The 22,233-nt window shown below is 44.9% G+C and overlaps 1 protein-coding gene and 1 long non-coding RNA gene across 7 annotated transcripts in view; one reads left to right on the top strand and one right to left on the bottom strand.

Moving 5' to 3' along the window:
* The window catches only part of LOC131507701 (uncharacterized), a 72,293-nt gene extending 70,540 nt beyond the window's left edge, over window positions 1–1,753 (bottom strand). For both annotated transcript variants that reach the window (XR_009259638.1, XR_009259637.1), the window contains exon 1: window positions 1,585–1,753. This is a non-coding gene — a long non-coding RNA (uncharacterized LOC131507701). The remainder of the gene's footprint in view (window positions 1–1,584) is intronic.
* TBC1D1 (TBC1 domain family member 1) overlaps window positions 1–22,233 on the top strand; it is a 216,860-nt gene that overhangs the window by 61,861 nt on the left and 132,766 nt on the right. The window contains exon 1 of one of the 5 annotated variants that reach the window (XM_058722871.1): window positions 1,866–2,064. The exons of the other annotated variants lie outside the window; for them this stretch is intronic. Coding sequence (XP_058578854.1) covers window positions 2,035–2,064 — 30 coding nt within the window. The 5' untranslated portion in view covers window positions 1,866–2,034. Of the gene's footprint in view, window positions 1–1,865; window positions 2,065–22,233 lie in introns of those variants that run through there. 5 annotated transcript variants of the gene reach the window in all.

Below are 22,233 nucleotides of genomic sequence, written 5' to 3'. Positions count from 1 at the left end.
CCCACAATGTGGGGCTCAAACTCACAACCCCAAGATCAAGAGTTGCATGCTCTTCCAGCTGAGCCAGCCAGGTGCCCTAGCTCCTAATTTCTTAGGGAATAATAATCACTGTTTAAAAGAATGAAGGAACAGCACTTCCTTAAGATGCTCTTAGGACCTTTTTTACCCAGGTAGGCTCTGTTAGAATGCTGTCACTCTTGGCTTTCCCCATGCACTCTATCTGGAAGGAGAAACAAGAGGATGACATGTCCCTCACCCCCATGATCCTCTCTTCTTGGCAGTCATACCTGTGCGTAATACCCCTTGTCTTGTGTGTGGACTAATTTCCTTGCATTTAATGAAGAAAATACAGCAGAAGTTGTGGCCTGTCACTTCCGAGATCAGTTTCTAAAACAACTGATTTCCTTCTTGGACACATGCTGTTTCTCAGATCATTTGTACTTGGGGGGATGCGAACTGACATTTTATGAGCAGCCCTATGGGGAGGACCACATGATGCAGCAAGAAACCCAAGCCCTTGGGGCACCTGGGTGGCTCAGTCGGTTGAGTGTCTGACTTTGGCTCAGGTCATAAGCCGGTTCACCAGTTCAAGCCCCATGTCAGGCTCTGTGCTGGCAGCTCAGACCCTGGAGCCTGCTTCAGATGCTGTGTCTCCCTCTCTCCCTGCCCCACCTCTGCTCACACTGTCTCTCTCTCTCTCAAAATAAATAAACATTAAAAAAAAAAAAAAAAAAGAAAGAAAAAAAGAAAAGAAACCGAAGGCCTGAGTCCAACAGCCTGTATGGAACAAACTATGGGAGTGAGCTTGGAAGTGGATCCTTCAGTCCCACTCCAGTTTTGAGATGGCCTCGGCCCCAGCTAACGGCTTGAACTCAACAAGAGAGACCTGAGCCAGAGCACCCAGCTAAGATGCTCTGGATTTCTGACCCCCCAGAAACCGGTGTTTTAAGCTTCTCAGTTTGGGGATAATTTGTTACACAGCAATGGATAATATACCCACCTGACTCAGATTCCAGACGTTTGGAGACGGTCCAAACTGTTTGAATAAAATGTTCTATTGGCCTATCATGAAAATAATACACAATATGACAAAAGGAAAGAGAAGCACAGTTCTCGGTCTGGGGTTGCTATTTGGCCTGATTCACACACTGAGTGGCTCAACATGACTTACATTTACACGCTGGCTACTAGACCTTTGCACTTTTTCTTTTTTTCTCCCAATGTGGAACTGTGGGGTGTCTTGAGTTAGAAACTCAGCTTTAACCTTTGTAGCTATAAACTGACTACACTGTCTTATCGTCTTGCCTTGGGAGAGAAGAAAACCGGTGAAGTCACCATTTCTCACGTGGCTGAAACCTGCCGGCTGGCAGGAGCTTCGTTTCCTACCCCCACCCCGAGTCTCAATAGCTTAGTTTCCTGACTCCAAGAAAACCACCTTTGATTATATAAAGGTATTAGGGGCTAGGGAAACACTAGTCCTTTTGTTACCCGCCATCTCGAGCGCTTAGAAAGAAACGCTGTGGGGGTGGGGGCAACCCCGGTTAAGTTGGGCGGGCTTTCTCAACTCTGGGGCTTGTATCCAACCTGAGCGAGAGGACTTCCCGGTTCTCCGAAAGTTGTGCGAAAGGGACGTCCGAGGCGTGTGGGTTTCCTCCTCCCGGAGCTGCGCAGCCGGGGACAGCCACGAGGTGCGCGATCCCCGCGCGTCCCAACTTCCCGCCGCGAGCCCAGCGTGGGGGGTGGGGTGGGGGTGGGCGGGGTCGGCCGCGCTCCGTCCCCTCCCCCTCCGTCCCCTCCCCTTCCCCGCGCTCTTCCCACCCACTTCCCTTTCTCGGCCGCCCGGGCAGCCCTGCGGGCGCGACCTCTCCGAGCAGTGACGAGCGGGGAGGAGCCCGCCGCCGCCGCCGCCGCCGCCGCCGGAGCCATGCCCGCGTCCCGCCGCGCCCTGAGCCCGCCCCCGGCTGTCCACCGTCCCACGGGCCGGCGGCGGGAGTGAGCGGGAGCGACGGGCGAGGAGCCGCCTCCCGGCCCGCGATGTCACCATTGTTCAGCTGGGTGGCCAAGGTAGGCGGCGTCGGGGCAGCGTCGGGCCGGCGCCCGTTACCGTAGCGGACGGCTCTGGGAGCCGGCGTCCCGGCGGGCGCGGTTCTGGGGACGTTTGTAACCGTCGAGCCGCGGGGGGTCCGGAGCGCGGGAGGAGCGCCTGCGGCGGGGGGTGGGGGGGTCTGACCGTGCCGAGACCGCCGGCGGCGGGGGACGCCCCGCTAACTGGGGACAGCGACCGGAGAGTGGCGGGCGCGGCTGGGGTCGTTTCCCCGGCGGTTCTCATTCATTAGTTGGCCTAACGGGCTAGGTGGCGTCACGCCCATTTGACGGGTGGGGAGAGCGAGGCTCGGCGCCGGACCCAGGTGTCCGCACCTGGCGGCCGGCTGCCTCTCTTCCCCCGCAGCTCACCACGCGCCGCGGATTCTCCGCCGGGTGTTTCCCCCGCGGCGGGAGCTTGGGTGGCATCCTTCTTGCCACCGGCTTGTGCTTTTTTGCCTGGGTTAGGGCGCCGAGGATGCCGAAAAGCTGGACTTGGTGCACACGGAGGGTGTCTGTCCTTTGTTTTAAACTCCCTGTTTCAGAGGGTTCGGTGGTCTGAGTTTTGAATGCAAAATGTTTACCTTCTATTTCCATAAAGTTTTATTTTCAGAACATTAGCGCCTTCAGAATAACTGAGCGTTGCAAACCCCTGCCAATTTCACTATCGCTAAAACGAAGGGATGGGAGTAGATTTCTAGAGTTCCCACCAGTTTGCGAACATAGAATTATTTTAATACCCTGGCGGAGTACCAGCCGTTTAGGTGTTTTTGAGTGATGGATCGCTCTCAGCTTCTAAAAGGCCGGCAGGACAACTGGGCACCTTTCTCACACTCCAGGGATTCCTCTTAGCCCTTAGCAGGGCTCACTCTTGGAGTTTGACAGGTTGAGTAATAAACTCTTATTGAGAGAATCTGTTAGCCATTATGTGACCCTTTACAAATAATAATTAGGTGGTTGTTATATCTTCTAGTTATGTAGTGCTTTTAGAGTGCTGGTTTTATAAATAAATACCTGTTTGTGAGCCACATAAGGCTTGGCCTGTCATTTAAGTGGTAATAAAATGGAGACACAGAAACCAGATTAGTTATTAGGCACTGTATCCTATCTTCTCATTCTCACCAGAATTTTCACTTCCTGAAACACAGCTGTGATAAAATGAAATGACTTTCAACAAAGTTTTGAGCCCTTGTGGTTTTGTGGTGAATACAAAGAATGATAAAGTCCAGATTTTTTGGTTTGAAGTGATACCTTATTGGCTTTTATAAATAATGCTAAATTTAAAAAAATGTTACATAGTTTAAAAAGTAATTCAGGGTGTGTTGTCTGATTATATTTTACTTATTTTAGGTTGAGGATTCGAGTCCACCTTTTATACTGTTCGACTTTGTACCACAAGGCCAAAGGGAGACAAACCAAAAAAACAAAAAACAAAAACTTAGTATATATTTTTTTTACTCCAAAATTGGTAAGAAGTAAATCTAAAACAACAACGACAACAACAACAAAAACCAAAAAGAAAAACCTATCAACAACCTTATTCCTGGTACTGTTTTATAGTTTTGTTTACTTTTGCAAAACATTTAATAAAGATGCTTTTCACTATAGGAGTGAGGTGGACTTTTGTTCACGTTGACCTATGAGATGATAGTGAAAACACCAGACTAAAGCTTTACTTAAAACATTAAGGATTGTCAGCTTTCTCCAACTGGCAGTACTTTTGAAAAGGTGATGTAAATGAACTGTATATTGTAACTTCCTGTAAATTCTGAATCGTGTTATTCCAGAGTTATTTAAACTACAGAACAACAGCAAAACTATGAAATGTTTTTGGAGCAAATTTATCAGTTGTCAGCAGAAAGTGTAGCTATTTTATGTTTCATGTCTTCTACATGGTGTACTCATAAATTGCATCCTGAAATTGATTCGTATAGACGATATGTTGTGAGTTTTTAGAATGTGAAACTATCTGAAATCATTTCTTGGGGTTATAGATTGTAAGAGTGAGTTTCTTTGGAACCTCTTTGGTTTACTGTTAAGAGATAAGGCATTAACACAGTTGGCATTATAAACCAGGGAATGTTTTAAAAGCAGAAACAAGAGCTGCAAATAAGACAATGTGTATAATCTCAGAGTACATTTATATTTGATTTTAGAATGACTCTTCAAGAACACACAGCTGACTATGAACACACACTTCACACAAACACTTGCACATCTAATTACTTTTCTGTCTTGACCTTTGTAGACTGTGTCTCGATACCTGGTAGGGAAAGAGAAGGGGAGTAGACATCACTTGATGCAGGTGGATACCTGAATGGGAGTTTGTTTTTCTTGGGTGCTGCATTAATATTGTATGAATATTGAATATGTGGAGTGAGCAGTTTCATGGTATAGGAATACAGCCCAAACAGGGAAGAATTTTATGTTAAGGAAGGAAAAATTAAGACATACTTTCTGTTAAATTGGACATGACATGGAGCAGGGGTGCAGGTGTGCATTGTATTACCAGTGGGGCAGGTTTTAGAGAGGTGTGGTTTCTTGATTAGTCTTTCATTGGGGCACAAGAGTTTTTACGTAGATTACAAAGAAAACCTAATTTCTCAAGAATCGTGATGTTTATACTAAACCCACAGATGTCCTCAACAACCTGGCAGTTTTGAGTGTTTCTGCTCACTGCTTCTGTGTCTCCCATGCAGCAGCTAGCGAAAACTGCAGAACTGTTGGGTAATTTTCTGAATTTATCTGAATTTGCACCTGCCTGTAAAGGTAATGGCTAAGATTATTGCTAGTGTCTCAAAGTAGTGGGTTTTAAATGTATGTGTTACTCTGTCAGATAACATGGAAAATGGGACCTAAATATATCCGGATTTGCTGTGTTCTCAAATTCATATATGCAGTTTCATATAGTTCATGCCTTGTGTTATTTCCCAGTGCTCATTATGCAGGGGATGTTTATTGGGTACCTTCTGTGTACCAGGTACTGTTCATACCCTGGAGGAGTGAGTTTAGTTTGCACAATAGGTTTATCCTTTTTATTTTTAATCTTTTTTTTTTTTTTTTTTTTAAGTTTATTGATGCTGAGAGAGAGAGAGAGAGAGAGAGAGGAGGAGAGAGACAGAATCTCAAGCAGGCTCCGCACTGTCAGCGCAGAGCCCAGCACGGGGCTGGAACTCATGAACGATGAGATCATGACCTGAGCCGAAACGAAGTGTCAGACATTTAACTGACTGAGCCACCCAGGTGACCATAAGTTTATCCTTTAAAAAGTGTGCACACTGGGGTTGCCTAGCTGGCTCAGCATGTGACTACTGATCTTAGGGTTGTGAGTTCGAGCTCCACGTTGGGTATGGACATTACTTTAAAATAAAATCTCAAAAAAAAAAAAAGTGTGCACGCTGAAACTCTGTAAGCCAGATATTTAAAAATACATTAGGTAAGGAATCCTTTTGTAAAATAGTCACTAATTAATATTTTATGTGAAACCAGGTTTTCCATATTTTGGCCTTGCTGAAAACCTAGGGGTGTGCCTATTATTCATTCAGCAAGTCATTTAACAAATGTGTTCAACACAGGTATTTATTGAACACGTAGTGTGTGCCAGGTACTGTTTGAGGAGTTGAGGGTTTAGCGATGACTGAGGCAGACCAGGCTCCTGTTTTCATGGAGCTCGAATAAGAGGTGGAAGAGACTGCAGAGCAGCAAGCACATAGGTAAACAAGGCCATTCCAGATGGTGCTAAGTGCTGGGGAGAAAAGTAAGCAACGAGGTCTGGTAGAGAGTGACTAGGGGCTGGGGTGGCAAGGAGGTAGCAGTTCATCTGGGGAGTGAGGGTGCTCAGCACATTCCAGGCAGAGGGGACAGCAGGTACCAAGCCTGGGGGTGGCCCAGGTGGGCTCGTTAAAGCAGTGGGAAGAAGGCAGGAGTGACTGGAATGCAGCGAGCTGGGGCCCAGTGGGAGAGCGGTAACCAGGCCCAGCCCTTTAGGGCTCTGTAAGCACAGAATGGGGTTTGGATCTGCATTTAAGCGCAGTGGGAAGCATTTAGGGGGCGTCAACCAGAGGGGTGACATAGGCTAAGGTATGCTTCAGGCAGAAGCAGAGGGCAGCCATAGTGGTAGCTTCTGTAGTAGGGAAAGGACGCCTGTGGATACCTAATTGTTCTTTATCTTCTGAAATGAGCTTGTTCGTCTGATCTTGGAGCAAATGATGAGAAACTCCTTGCTTCTGTGTGGAATGCAGCTTGTCCTTGGTTAGCTGCGGCTTACCATGGCTTTGAGGCCCACTTGTGTCCCGATGCGGGCCTTGCTTGTTTACCTTTGTGGTTTCCTGCAGCCCGGCCCAGCCCACCTTGGGTGCCTCTGACCAGTCGGGCTTGCCTGTTCACTGGCACAGGGTGGCCTTCCTGTAAGGAAGCCACTGGCTGTGAGTGGGCAGGTCTGCTTTCTCGGATACAGTCGGCTCAGTGTTGGCTTGTCCTAGGTTAATGTGATGGATTCTTTAAAACTATAAAATGTTTTTCCTTCGGTAGGCTTCTATTACGTTTAATTAGTGGATGTTTGAGTTTAATAAAGAGGGAAGACCTCCTTGTCAGAGTCAGACCATTCCTTGAATTTGAAACATTTGTTGCCTCTGCTAAGTGAAGCTGGTGTCGTCGCCCCGACCAAGGCTTCGGCCGGGCTCCTGTGGGGCTCGTTTGTCTGCTGGGGGCAGGAGCCCCTCTTTGGGAGCTCTGGTTGTTCACAGTGACAGTACCTTGGGCACAGGTTGGTTTTATTAAAAGGGAATGGAGAAAAGCAGGAATAGAATCCCGCCTCATCCACAGCAGAATAGTGAGCCCAGAGTGGATCTCATAATGACAGAAAAGCAGGTTTTTTTCCCCCGCTAAACAAATTCGCTAAACTGATCTTAACCAGTGTATGTCTCTGCCTTGGTCTTCCATTTCTGACTCTCTAAACCCTTCGCATCTTTCACCCCCTCCCTGAAACATCTGTGATTGTTCATTCATTCCTTGGATGACTATATTAAAGGGGAGGTGAATATATAGAAAAAAATAGCCCCTAAGGCATTTCCTCTGCCTCGTAGTAGCTCCTCTTGGTAGAGGAGGGTAGACCACTAGCTATGGGGGTGTGGGACTGGGGGGGCGGGTGGCTGTAGGGAGTGGCTGCTGCTCCGGCCTGAAGCAGGCGGAGGAGTTCGGGGGGGGGGGGGGGGCGCGCACGCCCTGCCAAGTGGCCGGAGCAGCAGACACGGAGCCCTGGAGCCACAGTGGAGGAACCTCAGCCCCAGGATGGTCAGGCTGGCTGCAGAATGTGTTGTAGGGATCAGTAGAGGATGAAACTGGACAGGTGGGCAGTGGCCAGAGGGCACATGGCATACAGACCCAGGGCTGGCAATTTATCCTGATGGCAGTGGGGACCCCCTAGGGACCAAAGCTGATTTTTCCCCAAACTCTTGTAGCCGCATAGTCCAGTCTGTATGATGCCTTGTGTTGTGGTTATTTTGTCTCCTTCACTAGCCTGTAGACTCTATGAAAACAGGAGTGGTGTTGTCTTACATACCAGTGCCTACCAATCACTTGGGCATCTTGTTAAAATATAGTTCTGCTCTAGTGGGTCTAGATGGAACCCAGGATTCTGCATTTCTCACGGGCTCCCCGGTAATGCTGATGGTGCTGGCCTGGGGACCACACTTTGTAGCCAAGTTGTCTGTTATACCTACCATTAGACACAGGAGTTGCTTACAGTTGTTGGAATAAATGCCAGGATTTCAGATTAGTCACTTGTATCTGGGAGGATAGTAGTGGAAATAGAATCCCATGAAATAAAACAACAAAAAGAATTAACCTTGAAATAAAGTGTCTGGCAAATAGGAGTGGAAGGAAAAATTTGCACTGAGTACTCTTGTACCTTTTAAAAATTTCAACATTTTATGTGTTAACTATTCATTTTATCAGATTTAAAAAATACTTCGGCCTTTCATCTTTTTCAGTGTATTGAACTTTGCCTCAAAGACTATTAGGATATTATAATAGACTAGGAATCAGATTATCGTTGAAAAATTGACTCCATTGCCCTCCTATCTTTTCTCTTAAAAAAATTTTTTTTTTTAATGTTTATTTTTTGAGAGAAAGAGACAGCATGAGCAGGGGAGGGGCAGAGAGAGGGAGACACAGAATCCGAAGCAGGCTCTAGGCTCTGTGCTGATAGCAGTGAGCTGGTTGTGGGGCTTGAACTCACAAACCGTGAGATCATGACCTGAGTCGAAGTCAGACGCTCAACTGACTGAGCTACCCAAGCGCCCCTTCTTTTTTTAAATAGACTTATTATTATTTTTTTAGAGAGTATGTAGGGGGCAGAGTGGGGGCGGGGAGAGAATCCTAAGCAGGCTCCACACTCAGCAGAGAGCCCCACACAGGGCTCCATCCCACAACCCTGGGATCATGACCTGAGCCAAAATCAAAGAGTCAGACACTCAACTGACTGAACCACCTTGGTGCTCCTGGACTTCCATATTTAAAAGCAATTTTTAGGTTCACAGCAAAATTGAGCAGAAGGTACAGAGAGTTCCCATATACTCTGATCCCACACATGCATAGCCTTTCCCATTATCAGTATCCCCAACTACTTGTTAGAGCTGATGCACCTGCATTGACACATTATCTCCTAAAGTCCAAGATTATGCTATAGTTTATTCTTGGTGTTGGATATTCTGTGTGTCTGGACAAATGTATAATGGTATGTGTTTTTACTATCATACAGAATAACTTCACTGCCCTAAAAAACCACTGTAATCTGACTTTTAACACATCTTGTCCTCTCTCCCCAATCCCTGTCAATCACAGATCTTTATAGTTTTGCCCATTCCAGAATGTCCTATAATTGGAATCATGAAATGCATCCATTTCACATTGGCTTCTTTCACACATGTAGTAACGTACATTTAAGTTTCTTCTGTATCTTTTCATGGCTAGATTGCTTATTTCTTTTTAGCTCTGAACAGTATTCCATTGTCCAGAGTACGTCTTAGCTGCTTCCAAGTTTTGGCAGTTGTGAACAAAGCTGTAAACATTTTTGTGCAGGTTTATGTACAGACAGCTGTAAGTTTTCAGCTCCCTTCGGTAAACATCACAAGGAGAGTGATTGCTGGATTATATGGTAAGCGTATGTTTAGTTTTGTAAGACGCTGCCAACCTGTCTTCCAGACGGGGGTACCATTTTTGCCTTCCCACCAGCCGTGAATGGCAGTTCTTGTTGCTTCGTATCTTCGTTTAACACTTGGTGTTGTTATTGTTCCAGGTGTGGCCATTCTAACAGGTGTGTAATGGTATCTTGTTGCTTTAATTTGCATTCCCCTGATGGCATAATGTAGAGGCCCCCCCTTCCTTTTGACTGTTAACTTTTAGGCAGTAGAAATAAAAAAATTTTCCTTTTGAATTTTACTTCATAATATATGGTGGTATTCAGGTACACGTACAAAGGTTATAGAAAGACAAAAATTTAAATGGTTATATTTGTGTATGTATACTTAAGTAGCTTTAATTTTCCCATTATTTCTCTTGCTTCTGACTTTGCTGTTGGTAGAATGAATCAGCCACTGACATTTTTTTAGATTTAAAAGAAAGACATGATGGAAAAGAATTTCCTTAGGTTTTTCTCTTTTTAACGTTTATTTATTTTGAGAGAGACAGAGTGTGTGAATGGGGGAGGGGCAGAGAGAGAGGGAGAGAGAGACCTAGTCCTTGCTGACAGTATGGATGGTGTCCCGACGCAGGGGGCTTAATCTCCCAAACTGTGAGATCATTACCTGAGCTGAAATCAAGAGTCGGATGCTCCACCGGCTGAGTCACCCTGGCACCCCGGATTTCCTTAGTTTTTATGTACTTTGGTACTTTGTTTGCAAATTATTTTTATGTTGGTCATGTGTTATAATGATTAGACTTCTAGGCCTTGTTCATTTACTTTGGTTGAGCTTAGCTGAGTTAATTTGGAGCCTTTCTCGTCTATTAAAATAATAATGTAGTCTGGATTAATCTTTTTAAAGATCCTGTTCTAAAACTGAACAATGTCAAAATTGCATAGGAAATTGTGAAGATCATCTGCAAGTATAAACTCTTTGAAACACGGTCGAGTTTGCAGTTTGTCAGTGGTTTTTGTGCAAGAGTGGCTTAGGCACGTGGACCCAGAGACAGGCCCAGCCTTAGAGTGGCTTGCAGCCTAGCAGAGAGAGGTCCACCTGTGAAGGTAATTTAATGTAACAGTACAGATGTGTGCACAGGGAGTCACTAGGCTGGGGATTCGGGGAGATGTTTTAGAGGATATGAGGTCTGAAGTAAGTCTTTAAGGAACGATGATTGAGGCGTAGGTCATTGATGTGTGGGGGATTATGAAAAAGAATTGCTAGGATATGCTTGTGGTAGTTTTCCAGCATGTCTTGGAATCATTCAGGGTTGCTTTCCAACTCTGTTGCCTGTTTTTGAAACCAATGATTTTTAACCTTGGGGAAGGCAGTCACTTTAAACAAATGCCCAGATATAGGAGGTTCTGAAATAAGAGCAGCCCTCTTCCTTCACCCTGGCATGCCCTAGGGCTTACACACCCTTGTCAGTAATGGAGGCTGGTGAGGTGGTCATTCTGTTGCAACCAGAATATTATTCCGTCTTCCCTTTTCTCCGTGAGGAAGCCGAGACCCAGAGCCAGGAAGTAACTTAGTTTGAACAAGATCACATAGCTCATTGTGGCAGAACTTAAACCCAAGATCTTGGACCCCTGGATTTTGCACACCTTGTTGATGTTGCCCTGCTGATTTGTTTGCACTTTTGTCCTTAAGGTATTTTGCTAAAATCAGAAGTATGTATGTCTGTCAATATATTGTATTTTAGAATACCTTATTTAATCACCGAGTCTTTAGATGTGTATTTCACAGTAGGTCCCAGTACCCGCAGAGGAATGGACAAAGGAAGTGTGAAGGTGAGCAGTCTGCTGGAGTGGGTGGAGATCCTCTGACTTGTGAAGGGTGTTCTAAATCCTCCACGGCCTGGGAGGCTGGCCCAGTTGTGTGAACTGTGGGTAGGAAGAACCCAGGGCCTGAGGATTTGAAGAGAGTGGAAGTTGCCCAAGTCCAGTGTGGCGACACAGCTCCCTGGTGCTGGGCTCCAGTGACCTGCTGATTCACTCAGTGCTCTGTTTCTTGGAGGGCGTCCTGTGGGAGAGAGTGTAGGTGCGTATAATCGGTCTCTTCTCCTCTAATACAGGAGATTGACTTTGTTCAGAGAAACATCATTTGCAAAGCGGAATTAACAGGGGAGAAGACTACATTAGTGTTAATGCAGCCATAGAAAGGAAGAGATGATTGCGTTTTTGAGCACTTAATATGTGCCAGCTGTTGTGTTGGGAGTAGTCCCCTTCTAAATCATCGTGGAGTAGGGGTGTTATTTCCTCCTCCTTTTACTTTGGGGAAATAGTATGAAGAAACTGAAGTTCAGAGAGGTTAGGTAATTTGTCAGAGCTATTAAGATTAATGCTTGAATTGTTTGGCTGTAAATTCACATTTTATCTGTTATACCTGTGAGATCTCTGTAATAAAGGGATTACAGCACATGTTCAAGATATGGAACAGAGTTGGTCAGAACTTAAAATATTTTGTCACACCAAGGATTTGAATTTTTCTTGCTCCTTAGATAAGAGGCATAAAATGTACAACTAACTTGCTTTTAAAAATAAGTGTATAAGGGGCACCTGGGTGGCTCCGTCGGTTAAGGCTCTGACTCTCGGTTTAGGCTCAGGTCATGATCTCACGGTTTCATGAGTTTGAGCCCCGCTTCTAGCTCTGTGCTGATGGGTGTCAAGCCTGCTTGGGATTCTCTCTCTTCTCCCTTGTCTCTGCCTCTCCCCCACTCATGTTGTCTCTCTCTCTAAAAAAAATAAACTTAATAAAAAAAGTAAATAAAAATAGGTGTATAAGATTGAAGTTACATGAGATGCGGAACAAATTTTTTAAAGGCCTGAATTTCATGATGTTCTTGGTTAGAGAGGGAAGACAACAGGAAATAAGAGGAAAATCACTGGCAGAAAGATTGAACATGGGTCAAGATTGGCAGGGAGGCTAAGGGCAATTAAATGACAGACCGAAAGAGGTCAGCTTTGAGGTGACCATAGCTTGATTTTTAATTTTCTTGTCAAGTGGCGGACTTTAGAATATTATCACTTATCTGATATTCTCCTCAAAGCACCACGGAAGCATGTTTTCAGCCTCTCTGGGAAATTCTCTTTGTGTTTAGAGACTATTTTGAATAGGCTGTCCAGAGAATCTTATCACAGTGGACGTTTTTTTCAAGCTTAGAATATACACAAGACTGGAAGTTAAAGGCTGGAGTTGGAGGTCTCAGTTTGCCCCGAGTTTGCTGTTTAACTGTGGCTAGATGCCATGGGAGTGGTGATCACTGCCCTGTGCCATCAGGTGGTCATGTTTGGGCGTCAAGTGAGATGATGTAAGTGATGTAAACTGTTGAAGCAGTTTTTAGGATAAGCTTACCTAGGAAGAAGGTTGGGTGTACCTTTCCATTAAATTTCCTGACTTATACTTCAAGTTATACTTCAGTCCTTGATCTGTAAAATGAGAACATTGTGTTGACTGATTGCTGTAATTGCTCTCAGTTTGGACTCTATGTCTGTATTACTGCAGGTTGGGCCAATCATCCTATATTGTCCGCCTCTGATAAGGAAGAGAGGTCCCGTGGAGCTACTGGCCCGGGACAGATAGAGCCCTTCTCCACCTTTACCGGTGGAGGTGTGACCGCAGACAAGTCCCTTCTCTGGGAGGAAGAATGTGTTCATCCACAAATGGGGATGGTAGCTGTCCTCCAGGCTGCGGAGGATTTACCCACATCGTGTACTTAGAACAATGCCTGGCTCAGATGAAGCACTTACTGGGGGTGAAACATCGCCATCCTCATCATTTGAAGTCAGAGGTGGAGACGACATTTGTGGTTGCTTAGTTCTGTTCCCCCGTTTGAAGATGAGAAGTTGAGCCCTCCAGAGGTGATGTGGCTCTCCCAAAGTCCCATCTAAGATTAAGGTGTTCTGACTTTTTAGCCCAGAGTTCTTTGTGTCACCTTGTACTCGCTATGATATTTAGATTGTTTCTGTTGTTGTATCGCATTCTTCATGAATTAAATGTAAGCCTTGGCTTAGTAGTACGGAACAGGAGCAAAATGCTTTTGTCAGGTCACAGATCAGATAAGGGGAAAATGGGGCAGAGAGAATTACACAGGCCTCTGCCACCAACCCCCCCTGTCCCCTCCGTGTGACCTTGATGAAGGTCACAACTTCGCCTTGATTTCTCCTTCCCTAAAATAGAGGTGGGGGGCAGCTGACTGGCCACTTCTGAGGTCCTTTTTCTCTCTCCAAATACTGTGAAGAGTTTCTTCACTGCCTGGGCTGTAAGTCCAGGAAATAGTGTGCCAACTAAAGATGTAGATTCTCCAGTTTTGGAAAACTTTAAAAATAGGAAGGAAGCTTATTTGTTTAGCAGAGTTCATAATTGTAGGCCTGCCGAAGGCAGAGAATTGGCCGAATGGTATTTTGCGGAAGTTCTTTCTACAGGGTGGACCCGGAGGAAATCAGTCATTAGGTGAAAATAAACTGTAAGATCTGTGAGACAATATTTGCTTAGAGATATTTACATAGGTCTATTGTGAAGGTCACTATTGTGTCAGGTTTTTTCTTTTATGTGTAAGTTTCCAAAGTTAAAATATTAGAGGTTTCATTGTAAAAATTGACTTTAGAAACACAAACCAAAAGCCTGATTATGAGTAATAACTTTGTGGCCCTTTGTGCATTGATTATTCATTAATTGTATGAGTATGAAATACTGCCAATACTTGTACAGGGGTTATAACTCTCTTGCAGTTCCAGAAATAGCCGTTTTACTGAATTTCTAGGTGAATGTGAGGGATTCTCTGCCCTTATTTGAAGATATGTGAAGGAACTATCTAGGAATTTATATTACACTGCAGTTTTAGTAAAAGCAGCTCTTTGAGTCTGTACCACCCAGGATTTGTTAGCCGAAAGAGCATCATACTAAGGTCTGATGTCGTTATTTCGGTAGTGTTGAAACTAGCTGAGATTGGGATCTCCGGCTGTTTTCCCCTGAGGAGGGAGTTCAGTGTGCTAGATCACCAGAGCATACAGGTCTGTATTAATTGTTTTGAAGTCGCCACACCATTTTGGGTAGTCTTGTGCTACTTCCAGACATCTTGGCCAAGAAATTCAGCTTCTTCAAGTTCATTGTTGGTCATGATACATTAATTGCGCATCTTCTCTGTGCCGGGCACTTGGACACGGATGCAAGGGGAGAAAGATGTGATTCGTGCCCTTGTGGAGGTGAAGACTGTGTTCGAAGGTGCTTACACCATAGGCCTGCAATAAAGTGGGCTGAGGGAAATGTAAAACCTCTGAGTAGCCTTTGGTACACGGAAGTAATTTTCCACACACAGTAAATCCCACCTGACAATCTCATTGTTTTTAATCAGCAGGGATAGTCAGGACTGATTGTACACTTTTAACTCGAATGTTGTCTTTCTAAAAAAAAAAAAAAAAATAGTTTTCAGTTTGGAAGCCAGTAATGTAGTTTGGATGTGGGTGTTAAGGAGGTCTACAGTGCCCTGGAGTACCTCTCTGCAGATTTTGGGGGGCTTTTTAGATCTAATAATTTTTTGCTTTGGTCCTGATTGAATAAATAGAGGCAGGGGAGCCTACTTGGCCCTTGTATGTGGGGGAGTAAGTCTTCCCTCAAAGCCCTTCATGCAGACCCCAGAATGGGCACCAAAGCCTTCATTTTCACACACAGTGCCTGCTGTGAAACGTGAAAGTGCAAACCGAATAAATCTTGTGAGTCTCAGAGACTAGAAATGTGGGCACTAGCTGGTGCTCTCTTGTTTTGTTTTTGGGTTTTGTGTGTGTGTGTGTGTGTGTGTGTGTGTGTGTGTGTGTTTATTTTTTAACTTAATGGGCTTAGAGGCTTTAGTCTAATAAGGAAATTTCAAACCAAAGGCTTTATTTCCTCCTAGTTAAAAACAGATCATGGGGACCTGGTGTGGCCTAGAAAAAGAGTCCTGAATGGGGTGGTCCAGTTCTGCCCAGCCTGATGACCAGGTGCCAGTCATTTAGGCTCTGTGAGGCTTTGTTTCCTGATAGAATTGAATACGTTGAGTACGTGGTTTGAGGGTCCCATCCAGGGGATGAGAACATTGAGATGGAAGAAGCTGCATTAAGCCAAGGCATGAGGTAGAAATCCAAATGAGCAGAAGCCCAGGATAGGTTTGAGTGGAGTTGCATGAACCCCCATGCCCCCCATCCTCGGTGAACTCACAGAAGGAGATGATCAGAGCCTCCCCATGGAGGGTTCTAAAGTCCTGGCCACAGTGTTGGTATTTGGTAGAGATTAGAGAGAAGCCCTGGCAGGTTTGTGCTGACGTCATCAGGGCTGTCCGTGGGGAGGGGGATGGATGGGCATCTATCCTGGGAGAGGCTGGGCAGAGCTGAGCGTTGGGGCTCCTGCTGTGGCCTGGCAGGTCCTTGGGGGTGCGTACAGGCTTTGGCCAACGCTTGAGGTTTGGGGCTCATAGTGATAGAACACACACTCTGATGGCTGATGGCAGGTAGAGGGAGTAGAGAGAAGAGTGAAAGACACTTCCCCAAAACTGGTTACCTGGAAGGCATTTGGGTAACAAGTAAAGAGAGGGGCCTATTTTAGGGCAAAGACATGAGCTTGGTTTGGATGCTTTAACGTCATGGTGCCTGAAGTCTGGGGATCCTTAGGGGTAACTGAAAATTTGAGTCAAGTTGAGGAAAGAATTCCGAGCTAAAATGTAGATTAAGAAATTATCTTTGTCGGTTTTGGGGCAGTGGTTTGAGATCCCTGGAGAGAGATAGAGAGTAGAGAGAAAAGTAGAAGACCATATGGAGTTGTCCCCAGGATATCTGAGAAATGGAAGTGCATTTCACTAAATACTTCTAAAGGAGCTAATTACATCAAGAAGATTTCATTACCCCATTCCTTCCTTTAGGGCTTATTTTTATTCTTTTCCTCTTGTAAATCAAGATGAAGTCTCACTTTTGAAAATACCAGGATTCAGAGACGACAGTTCCCACTGGGTAGATTGTAGAATTAATCTGGAGTAGAGCAGAGTTAAGTTTTAGCAAGTCACTGAAGCTTCTCGACACACATTAGCCATTCCCTTGGCATGGGAAAAACAACGGAGCTTTGAATACATTCCTAGCAGCAGCTCTTGGCTGGAGCAGCCTGTCTTTATCTCTTGTCAGCCTTGGTTTCAGTGTTGGCTCTCTAGGAATGTTCCTGATTGTAAAATATCTCCTCTCATGAAGATGAAGTCAGCCCCCCACCCCCACACGTGAGGGAGGCTGAGCCCGAGAAGGAACTGTGCTTTCAAACTCCTGCTTGGTGGGAACCACTGACTACTCAGCACGACCTCAAAGGTGGAAGCAGGTGCCTGTCTTTAAATAAGGCCCTAGACTCGAGGAATTGAAAGTCTGACTCTGAGCACTGGGGACTTGCCCCCTCTGTCTGTGTTCAAGTATTCTCCAGGGATGCTCAGTATCCATACCATCGCACATAGCTCTAACTGAAAGATTTTTATATTCTGAGCAGAAATCTTCCTCGCCTTGTGTCTCACCCCTTTCCCTTCCCCTTTATGGTGGGAGGGCACTAATGCCTCTAACCTGCGACAGATTTGTAAAGGCAGTGACCTGCTTCCCGTCTTCCCCTTCCCACACCAAAAGCCCTGGTCTCCATTCATGGAATTTCAGGTACCTAGTGACTCTTACTGCTGCTGCTTTTAGAGTCTGCTGAAATCGAAAATGAAACCTCAGTGTGGCCCAGTCTGCGGGAGGATGGTGAGGCTATGACTCCCCTCTTAATGGAAAGATGACATTTCTCCTAATGCTGTAGGCTTTTTTTCCTTTTCATTCTTTTGGTATCCAGGCCATTCTGCTGGATTATCCTGGGCTTATGATCAACTAAAATCCTTAAATCTTTTTCACATGAACTTTTGGCAAGCTGGGTCTGCCCCACGGATACTTATTTACCTGCCTGAGGTATTTGGGGATTTTTGTTAGTTTTGCAGTTTACAAATACTACAGACTTTACATATGTTCTTGATGTTGGGATTTTTTGGTTTTCATTCTATATTCTAATTTATTTTTATAGAATAGTAGAATTTTGGAACTGGAAGTGATTTTGAGGGTACCGCAGTTCATTCCCTTCACTATGACACCTGGGTAAACCGCCTTAGGGACACTGGCGTGGACCTTTGGTGAGGTGCTAGGACAAGATCAGATTTTCTTTCTCACACTCTAGGAGGGTAGGGTGAGTCAGGGAGGGTGAGAAATGTTAGCCGAGGGCTAACATTCACTGGTTATGAATTCAGGCCTGGGCTGCTTTATTCTGTGTGCAATTTTACTCTCTCTTTTTTGTCTTGTGTGTTTGTTTTATTGATTTCCTTCATCTCTTTAAAGCAGGAAGAAAGTGTTAAACATGTACTCTCCTTTTGCGGTATTTTGCTGGGATACAATCTGAGTTTTGTAAACATTTATTGACGTTATCCACGTTTATAACTTCTGAGAAAGCCAAGGAGCAACAAATAGTATTGTTGGTATTTTACAAGGTGAAAATATGTTAAATGGAAAGATTAGACCATTTCTAACTAATATCCTTTACTGGCCAAAGTTCTGATTTGCCTGTTGATCAAGATACAAGAAAAGGAACCACTCCTTGGTGAAGAGAGTTTATTTCATGGTAAAATGAGTTGAGGGAAAAGTCCTGTTTCCACCACTGATCTGAATGAAGTTCAGGGTTTTAGAACATATGTGATAGGTTTTATTCAAGAATGTAATCAGTGTTCTAAAAGCTAGTGTGGTATGTTTAAAAACTGTAAATAACTGATTTAGTTATGATACACCAGATTGTGATTGGGTCTGGCAGTCATGCATTAGTGACTTTAAATTTCTAACATTTGCTTGGCAGTTACCATGGACCTCCCCGATGCTGGTGACAGGGCTATGACTAGACTGCTGTGTATGGTTGTGCAGGTTACATACTGCAGAAAGGCAGAGCCTGAGATCCAGCCCATACCTGGCTTACCGAAGTCTACCACACATGGGCTTTCGGATGAGAGGTGGAGGAGGACAGAGATTTGGCTTTGAATAATTTGAATGGTGCCTTAAAAAAGGCACCGTAGGGGCACCTGGGTGGCTCAGTCAGTTAAGCGTCTGACTTTAGCTCACATCATGATCTCACGGTTTGGGAGTTCAAACCCCGTGTTGGGCTTTGTGCTGACAGCTCAGAGCCTGGATCCTGCTTCAGATTCTGTGTCTCTCTCTCTCTGCCTCTCCCCCACTCATGCTCACACGCTCTCTCTCTCTCTCTCTCTCTCAAGAATAAACATTAAGAAAAAAGGCACTGTAAATGTGAGGGGTAGCCCTATGCTATCAAAAACTTTGTGTTTAAAAAAAATTAATACTGTTGTAGGGGGCGCCTGGGTGGCGCAGTCGGTTAAGCGTCCGACTTCAGCCAGGTCACGATCTCGCGGTCCGTGAGTTCGAGCCCCGCGTCAGGCTCTGGGCTGATGGCTCGGAGCCTGGAGCCTGTTTCCGGTTCTGTGTCTCCCTCTCTCTCTGCCCCTCCCCCGTTCATGCTATGTCTCTCTCTGTCCCAAAAATAAATAAAAAACGTTGAAAAAAAAAAAAATTTAAAAAAAAAAATTAATACTGTTGTCAAGGTGATTTGTACTGTATCCACAAATGTCATAATTTGAATTACATTCATTTTACTGCGGTTCCTAGGAAGTAGCAAGAATTTTTATCTGGTTCACAAGGTTAATGGTTATCTAAACTCAAGTTTGAACTGTCAGCTTCATAAAATAGACCAGTTCTTACTATTAACGCAATTTTGATTTAAACTAAAATTTTTGTCTTCAGTAATTACCTAGGCATATAAAAGGACAGTCTTCTGAATATTGCTTTTTAGACTGCCATCTAAAGTTTTTAGTTTCTATAGACGTTGATGTTTGTTTTTCAGCTTGTATTTCATGACTTAAAGACTTTTTGTATGTTAATATAGTTGAAACATTTGGAGCCACTTAGAATTGTACGCCATTTCACTTGTACTGTTGAAATAATTTTTCATCATATATTTAAAGATTTTTTTTCTCCACTCTAAATCATTTCATCTCTGGAAGGCCTCACCTAATAACAGTAGACCATAATCTCTAAAATTCCTTAAAGTTTAAGAAAAATGTACTTTTTAAAAAATGAAAAATAGGGGCACCTGGGCGGCTCAGTTGGTTAATTGTGGACTCTCAGTTTCAGCTGAGGTCATGACTTCAGGGTTTCCTGGGTTAGAGCCAGGTCAGGTTCTGTGCTGACAGTGGGGAGCCTGCTTGGGATTCTGTCTCCCTCTCTCTGTCCCTTCCCCACCTGCGCTGTCTCTGTCTCTCAAAATAAACAAACTTAAAAAAAATTAAAAAGTGAAAAATAACCTTTAAGATTACAAAAGCAATACAGTACATGAAAATTGTAGAACAATAACCTACTGATAAGCAAAGATAACAAACCACCGCATTCCTGCTACCCAGAGACTACAGACCACAGCAGTCCCTTCCAGATCTTCTTAAATTGTGTTATCTCTTTGGCTGGAAATAAGTAGACATAGCAGCTCTTGAACACACGCTGCATTTTGTTTAGCCTCTGGGAACTTGTGGCCAGAGTGCCCCGGGGACTGAGGGTCAGTGGGTGGGGACCCCCGGCTGAGCCCGGGCACACCCGGCTTTGTGGCCCGCACCCTTCCCACTGCTGGTTGGGCTAGAAAACGTCCTTGAAAAGAGCGAGAACTTGTGAATAAATACTGGATTGTAATCGCTGCTCAGGTTTCTGGGGGTGTCTGAGTCTGTGGGTGGATGGATCTGCTTGGTCTCAGCTCTCCCAGTATTACCTTCTGGATGTGGTCCGTTTCCCCTCTTCTTGCACGTGTGCAGCCAGAGCGCAGCCACTGCCACCAGGAGGCGGGTGCTTCTCCCTCCTGGGTTCTTCATCACATATCATGGGGGCGGGGGGTATTTATCATGGGGATGGGGCGGGCCCTGGGTAACTCCCTCAGCATCCCCCTGCCCGTTGTCCTCCCCTCCAGCTCTGTCCCCCCAAGCCACCTCCCTCACAGGGCCCTTGTGGTCCCCTGGAGGGCACACGGGCCCAGCCCCACCTGCCGGGCCCTGGAGCTTGCGGGCTGGCCTGGGCAAGCAGGGTTCAGGGTGGCTCCTTTGGGCCGTGTCTCTGACCCGCCTCCTGCCCCGCTGCCCCCTCAGCAGTGGGTGCCTCTGCTCTGTTCACCTGCTGAGTGAGGCTCCTGTTGCTCCCAACGGCCTCCCTCACCTTGCTTCCTGCAGAGTGTCATGTCTCCGTCCCCAGACGGTGCCACGTTGGTGTGCAGCCCCAGCACCGGCGTAGATTCCATCCAGAAGAGTCTGCCTTTCTGTAAAACGGAAATGTTTTTCTCAGAGGCTTGGGGTGAGCATTCAGTGAGAGTATCTGTGTACAGCACGGTGTCTGGCAGTTAGCCCCCATAGGTGGTGGTGGTGCCTGAGATGCCGTATTAACTCTACGTAAGTGGAGGTGTCAGAAGTTTGGTTTTTCCTCCTGACAGTGTGCAGATGGTTATATAAAATACTGGGGTCATACTTTCTCTACCTGATTTTAGGTAAGGCTAGAAAATAAAGCCCTTATTGTTTCATTTCAGTTTAGAGTTCACCTACAGCACTTTGGTGTATTTTCAAGTAAATATATTTAAATTGAGTTTAATTAGTATTACAGTATCCACGTTGCACATTAAGGTGGAGAAACAGAAAACTGCCACTTATTTGCCTCTTGCATTCAAGTTGTGTGTTAAGTAAATGCTCGGACAAGGTCTGCAGGGTCCACATGATGAGTTAGACACCCTTCCACCCCCTAACCAAAGTGTGGTGTGGGAGACAGACTCAGTCTTGTGACCTAGGTGACAGTAGAGGGCCAGGTGCCATGGGAACCTGGGGAATGGAGCAGAGGAGAGGTTTGAACTGGATCTAGAAGAATGGGCAGATGGTAGTGGAGAGTGGACGGAAGGACATTCTAGAATAAAGGCTTCTCTGCCTGTCTGAGGTTGTCACAGGTGAGCTGCAGCCCAAATAAGTTTCCTGAAATGAGGATTCAGAGGCATTTGTCACATTTTCCCTCTTCTCCCAATGGTAGGGATAACATAAAATTTAGAGTAGAAAATAATTTTCCATCTGATATTAAACTGAATTGTCATATTCAGGGACTAGCTGGGCAGTAGATCACATTAGACTTAAATTGGATCTGGGTAATCTTTGACAAGAGTTGTAATCTTTTTATACTGATGAAGAATGTACATTATGTAGAAATTAATTCTGTAACTCTAACTACGGACACTTGAGTTTTACCCAGTTAGAATTTGCTTTCCATATTGATGGCCCCTTGCCGTTTTAGTTCTCTTTGTAGAGTCTGATGGCTGTGGCTTCTGGTGGAGCTTCCCCATCGCCAGTTGGATTTATGTTTGCAGTGGAATGGCGTGCTGGTGTTGTTGCATTATTCATATATACAGTGCAAACACACTACGGCCCCGAGACAGATGCCTGGTGGTGGTGGTGATCTTGTCTTTGAGTTAGTTGTAGGTAGCTGGTTTCCCTTACCCGCTGGGCTTTCAGTAGTCCAAGAGCCCTTAACCTGGGATCTGAGGGGAGGCTGTCCGTGAACTGGGGAAAAAATTACATCTTTATTTTTACTAACTTCTTTCTAACTAAAATTTAACATTTTATTCAATTATTAACACAGTCATCAGATGCAGTAGCGTTAGCAGCTCCTGTGATGGTAACATCGACAAAACCAGTTATTTTCATATGGCATTATAATAGTTACACATTTCTAAAAAATACTCTGGATGCTTATCATTACTTTGAATTACAGCATTTATTTGACTTGCCTCTAGATCTTGTCAAATATGGGAATAAGCACATACTGTGTCATAATTATTTGGATTATTCCCTTTTAGTGTAATTAAGTTCTTTTGTATTCCCTTGTGTTCT

Source organism: Neofelis nebulosa, chromosome 3 (genome assembly GCF_028018385.1).
Source record: "Neofelis nebulosa isolate mNeoNeb1 chromosome 3, mNeoNeb1.pri, whole genome shotgun sequence".
Taxonomy (NCBI): domain Eukaryota; kingdom Metazoa; phylum Chordata; class Mammalia; order Carnivora; family Felidae; genus Neofelis; species Neofelis nebulosa.
The sequence above is the reverse complement of the archived record's forward strand: the minus strand, read 5'-3'. Positions and strand labels throughout refer to the sequence as shown.